Here is a 6,121-nt window from a genome sequence, read left to right on the forward strand (position 1 = left end):
AAAAAAAATCTCGAAAGGAGTTTTAAACTGTGAACATACAAAATTAATCATGCAAGCACAAAAAGACATAGAAACTGAAACACGGATAAAAACATCAGCATTTTTGTTTAATTAGCGAAAAAGTTCACAACTTTTGTTTACATTCCAATCTCAACATATATTTTTGGGGCAAGGGGGAACGGAGAGGAGAAGGGCCAGGGGTTACTATTTCATGAGATGTGCAGGATGTTATAGCATCATCCAAGACTTGCATTGGATAAAATATCCAGTACAGTTAATAGGGATGTAGTATTCAGGAGTTAAAAAAGCTCTATCTTATTATAATATTCTTAGCTGACGAATTACCTTTTGTTTTCAGTTACTCTGCTTATAAGTACCACTGGAACTGACCAAAAACTTAAATTGGAGGAGTTTATATTAATCTGTAGATCATCAAGCTAGTAGTACTGAAATGGAAAGTCTGATTCTAGAATCTTCAAGAGATCAGTGCTAAACAAATGCTATAGTAAGAAACAGGTCCTACACATTCAAAGCTTGCATATGAAGCTACAAATAAAAAAATATTTAACGCTAACTTCTGCTTACACAAGCCACAAAAAGCAACACTTTTCACTATTTTGAAGTAGGCATGTTCATATTTGTCTTACCTTTGCTCTCTGTCAGAAATGTCACTGTTTATTAGTGCTGTAGTGACTTGTTGCAGCATTTCTAAGACTTCATCACATCCCGTCAAAATTTGTGTAGCAAGTGACAAAATGCTGGTCTTTAGTTCCTAAGTGCAAAAAGGTTATGAGATACTTAAATTCCTAAAGAACAAAATAAGAATAAAAAAAAATAAATAAATAAAAGATAACTGAATGAAAGGATGGGATTTCCAAACTAAAATAATGATAATGTGACCTGGCAGGCCTGCAGCGGTAGATTCATCCAAGACTTAAATTTGATTAATGCTAAGCCCCAAAGTGCTGGGAGAAACTAGGTGCATATTACAGGATGCACATCCAGTTTCTAGAGGGAAGGGATCCCCAGTCCAGCACAGGAGAGCAGCTGTTAGACCACCAAGGTACAGCATTGGTGACAATATCCTAGCAGGTATGAGGATCACTGTAAAGAGAGAAACTGAACAATGAAAACATGGATGAACAGGGAGACAAGGAAAGTACTAAAACATTTAGCATTTACTCAGCAAGTCTGAACAAGTAACTGTAACTGCATCAGATTACAAGCACACAAAATCTCTAAAAACAGCCTAGCAAACACCAGAAGTTGAGAAGTTAGTAGTATTATAGAAGAACCATTTCAAAAACTATTACAAAACAGCCTGCACGCTAGGATAAACTTGGCTTATATGAGCTTATTCAGTACTATTCCAGCAACAATATGAAGCACAACAACAGTTTAATAAGCCTTATACCAACAAAACTACCACTGTCCTCAAACCTTGTCCTCTCACAGTTCCCTCGCCACAAACATAAAAAAAAAAGTGATAATTTCACACTATTTCACACAACAGGAGGAAGATGGCGCTGCATAAGCTTTATAGTTAGAACTGCAACAATCTGAAGCCAAGTAAGGCAAATAAAACAAAATCATTTTCTATCTAAATCTGAAAAACAAATGTTTCAATGTCTGTCTAAATGATAAGGAGAGGAAGGGAGGGGAAATATGTGCATAATTAATTCCTGACATGTAAATTTTCTGAAAAATACCTCATTACATAGATTTGGGAAAGTAAACATTTGCTCTCACTCACAATATAGAACTCAAATTGGAATATGGAGCCCAGAACAACCACAGACTCTAGCTGAAGAGCAGGAAAATAATGTCTACTGTAATTTAACTAAACCAAGAGGAAAAGAATTGACAATACAGCAGAAGTGGAACATACTGCAGAAAGAGAGATGTCAGAAGAACACTGACTGCAGAGAGCCATACTGGAATAAAACTTGGTGTTTACCTGTACCTTCAATGTCTCTCCCTGCAAGGAGCTGTCACTGTCATCATTTTCATCAGGTTTAATCAAAATAGTGTTACTGAGTAGGTGGTTCTGTACAGCCATCAGATACCGCAAGCACGAAGATGCAGCCTTTAATATAAATAAGTACATTTTATATTATCTAAACCTTTTAATCAGCCTTGATTCAGCCAATCCTTGTACTTCAAAAATATAAGAGAGGAATAAATTAGGGGGGAAAGGACAAGTTAAAAAACATTAACTGTTCGCCTTGACAATAAATTTTTGCTGACTTACAGGAGGCTTGTTAATTCAAATGAAAGAAGAAACCAGTCGCAAAATACTGAATTTTGTGAACAAACATGTAAAATATATAAGCATTAACATTTTATTTAAGTATGCAGTCATCATAATTATGCACTAAATGTTTGTATGTACATGCTTTGCAGGGCACTGTAATATTATTTAAATCATTTAATCTTTATCTTTCAAAGATGATGTCACCACAGAGCACACATATAAAGGTTCCATGTCAGCTGAAGCTAAATTTAATTCATGTTGCTGAAGATGATAGTTCCATGCTGCTACTCTTCTCCCATCTTCTTGCTACACTGGCCATGAGTTCCCTGCCCTCTGCCCTGTGTTTTCATACAAGTTCACATGCCTTTGCAATCAGCCAGATCAAGAAATTGATCCTGCTGAGAACATGTATACATACTTTTCCATTAAAAATATCAATGTTCATTCACTTCTGCCTGTAAACGATGATAATCCTGTTTGTATGAATCATTACACAATTGTAAAACGTTTCTTTTTTTTAAAAGTTGCCATGAAGCTTTGAGAGTTGAGATACAAAAGCATACTTTCAAACTGAAATAGCTACCAGAGGAATATAAAAATAAATGCATATAAAAATCTGTTTTAGCATTTACTGCCTCATTTATTTTGCAGCAAGAAATTGTTTCTTTGTTCTACGTATAGCATAAACGAGACATTCCTTTCCTATATTTGTTAAGAGACGTGACTATAACAACTATGCTTCTATATACTTGAAAAGATAGTCGGATTTAAGGAGGAGGCAAAGAAGTCAAAAGCAAATTCACTTTTAACAAAATACATTCTACTTACAGGCACAGTTGAAAGAAGCCTTTGAAAGTCATCTTTAGATACAGTTTGGCACTTGGTGATTAAGACACAAGATTCTCGGACAACAATCTTGAGAATGTAGTGCAATAGCTCATCATTTAGTCTTTAAAAATGCAGGAAAGATGGGAAATGTTAACAAACTAACTACCGTGCATTTTGTTTAGCTCAAAATACCATGCAAGTGCAAATTGTATTACAAATTATGTGAAGCCCACCAAATGCCCACCCCACTTCAGACACAGAGAAAACCAAGCCTGAAATGTTTAACAAAATAGATATCCAATGCAACAGTCTACCAATGATTTCCTGCGCTGCTTATATAAGTCTATATGATGTGTAATGACTCCTAAAAAAAAAACAAAACAAAACCCTCCAACTTGAACAGGTACCTGAGACTGTCAATTTTACTGCTAAAAATTAACTTAACACAGTGATGCTGAGTGCTACGTCAGTGTTACACAATAAATTATCACCTGCATTTACCATATGCACGGTGAACATCAGGGTACTCAAATCTAAATTTAAGTACACAAGTGTCCAAAGTTTCTCCTAATACCTCACATCAACATGAACTCTTCTCTTTGCCCTCATGAAATCCTATATACAATGCTCACAAAGATAGTATTGAGTGTTTTGTATATATATATATGTGTGTGTATATATATATATGTGTGTGTGTATGTGTATATATATATATATATACACACATACTTTTTTTTATGTGTCACTGGAATTAAGAGTATCAGCAATATAAGAAGAATTTTATCCAAGCTTATCGAAAGTAAATAACAGAAACATAAAACATTATAAAAGTTTTTTAAAAAATTGCTTCATTTTACCTATAATGATCATCATCTTCACTTCCAAATCTGTTGTTCTGAAGCTGTTCAGCTAAATTAGTCAGGATAACGTCACGAAGTTGAGAGAGACCACTATTTCTCTCTCCTAAAATGGAATGCAAAAACTTTTGCAAAGCAGCATTTTACAAGATTTGTTTTTATTTCCTCAGATATCTTGCTGAATATATGTTACTGATCAGAAATAACTATATTTAGAGTGTAGCCTGATTCCTTGTTCATATTATAGGCTATTAAGACTTATTGTGCATGTAGCACTGTTTTAAATTCCAAGGACTTTGACACATGAGCAAGTTACTATAAAGTAACAAATTACTGTGCATCAGCTGCTCCTGTATTCATGTTCCCATTTCATGGTGAATATAAGTAGATTATTACTCTTTCTCTGAGGACTAAAATTACTACTGGTTACTGTGTAATTATCAGAGGCTGCTGTAGATAATGCTAATTGTTAAGTAGGTGCTCTGTAATATAAGCTGGAAAAGACATATAAATACTCAGACTCTTGATCCTTTCTGATCTTAAACAATTATGATGATTTTGAGACAGATTTCCCCTTTCTACCCCTAACATACACTTGTCCCTGCAGCCATTTAGAAGGTTGCTTCAGAACTGGAAGTACTCTAATCTCCTAGAAAAGGCTGGGTTTAAGACAAATATTCTGTACTGTTTTCTTTGCAGAAGTTAAGAAGCATTTTCACATTTTGTTTTCCGTTAGAAGGGCAGACTCTTAGATGTCAGTAAGAAATTCTCACCTTCAGTCAGGACCAATTTCAATAAATTATTGATTTCTACTTCTCCAGGATACAGGATATTTAAACCAGAGCTAAAGAAAAAAACAAAAGCATTATTTAACATCTTTAAAAATAAATGGAATAACTTCAGGGGACATATGAAAAATAGTGTCACAGAATCTCACTTACTGTCTCACAGATAGTGCTTTGAATTGCTATATAATAGCTTCCTCCAACTTAGAAAAGACACCTGCCATATCTTAATATACAGATCAGCGTCATAAAATAAGCAGCAGCTTTCTTCAACAAACTCTTGTAATCAACTATGTTGTTTTTTTGTTTCCACTGAAGACTTCTCCAAGAGCTATTTGCTTCCCTCTGTGAAACCCCACTATAATTACTTGTAAAATGATTGTGCTGTCATGTATACAGGAAACAGATAGACATTTAAAGAAAGGAGGAAAAAATGATGGCTTAAAAAACAAATCAAACAGAAGAAATGTGGTGATGGAGAGAAAAAAGCTGTGGCTCAAATATCCATAAGAGACTGCAATGGGAAATGTAAGATCCAATAACAAAGGAGCCACTCTTGCTACAGTTTTACTAATGAACGGCTCCTTATAAATGTCTTCATTTAAACTAAGCAGAAGATTCTACAGCTAGCACTTTTAGAACACCACAGCTATGCATAAATATCCCTTGTGGAGACATTTCTGCTTTCGCTTGCATTGAACTTTGTCCTTACTACACTTTTAATCACTACCTGTTATTTCACTGTCATGAGAAGTGAACACTCTGCACTTCCCTTCTTCCACAAGGACAGATCAGAATAATTTTATACTAAAATGATCTAAATTTGATCATATTAATTTAAAATGTAATTGCTGAATACAATTTGAATGCTTTTCTCTTGTAATATTAAGCTTAACTTCTACAGTAACCCAGGTTTAATGATCTTTTCCAGTAATTCAGATCTTACATTCTTTCTAAATTAGACACAACAGATATTTACCTAATTGCTAGACAGACTTCCTTCTGAATTTCAGCACAAATCTGGTCCCTTGGTGCCATCAGTAACTGCCAAAGTAATAGGCCAGACCTTCTAACAATATCTCTATTTCTTTCCGTTTGCGGGCTGAAGAAAAACTTAAAAACCACCTACAAAAATAATTTAAAAAGCACCAACAATATTTAAAACACCTAACACAGTGATATGAATATGAACAACAGTAGTTTAAGTCAACTCATTTTTTCTTGCCAGTTTCTCAAGCTATTTGCTTAGATGACTGGAAATCTCAGAGTCAGAAATTGCATTTAGCCTTCCAAAATTTTGAGCTAGTACCCTTAGCAACAAGACAAGCCATTCTTCTTCTAGCCCCTTAACAGGGAGGAAAAAAAAAAAAGAAAAAAAAAAGAAAACATAACCTCTC

General features: G+C 34.5%; 1 protein-coding gene across 1 annotated transcript in view; it reads right to left on the reverse strand.

The window, feature by feature from the left end:
- The window catches only part of HECTD4 (HECT domain E3 ubiquitin protein ligase 4), a 75,500-nt gene that overhangs the window by 45,652 nt on the left and 23,727 nt on the right, over nucleotides 1-6,121 (reverse strand). The window contains exons 12-17 of the mRNA XM_085314483.1: nucleotides 5,704-5,849; nucleotides 4,713-4,783; nucleotides 3,940-4,045; nucleotides 3,083-3,203; nucleotides 1,958-2,086; nucleotides 648-772 (exon numbers count right to left, since the gene is read on the reverse strand). Of these exons, the coding sequence (XP_085170609.1) occupies nucleotides 648-772; nucleotides 1,958-2,086; nucleotides 3,083-3,203; nucleotides 3,940-4,045; nucleotides 4,713-4,783; nucleotides 5,704-5,849 (698 nt within the window). The remainder of the gene's footprint in view (nucleotides 1-647; nucleotides 773-1,957; nucleotides 2,087-3,082; nucleotides 3,204-3,939; nucleotides 4,046-4,712; nucleotides 4,784-5,703; nucleotides 5,850-6,121) is intronic.

This window comes from Rhea americana, unplaced genomic scaffold, assembly GCF_003343005.1.
Source record: "Rhea americana isolate MKP2758 unplaced genomic scaffold, rheAme1 scaffold_405, whole genome shotgun sequence".
Taxonomy (NCBI): Eukaryota; Metazoa; Chordata; class Aves; order Rheiformes; family Rheidae; genus Rhea; species Rhea americana.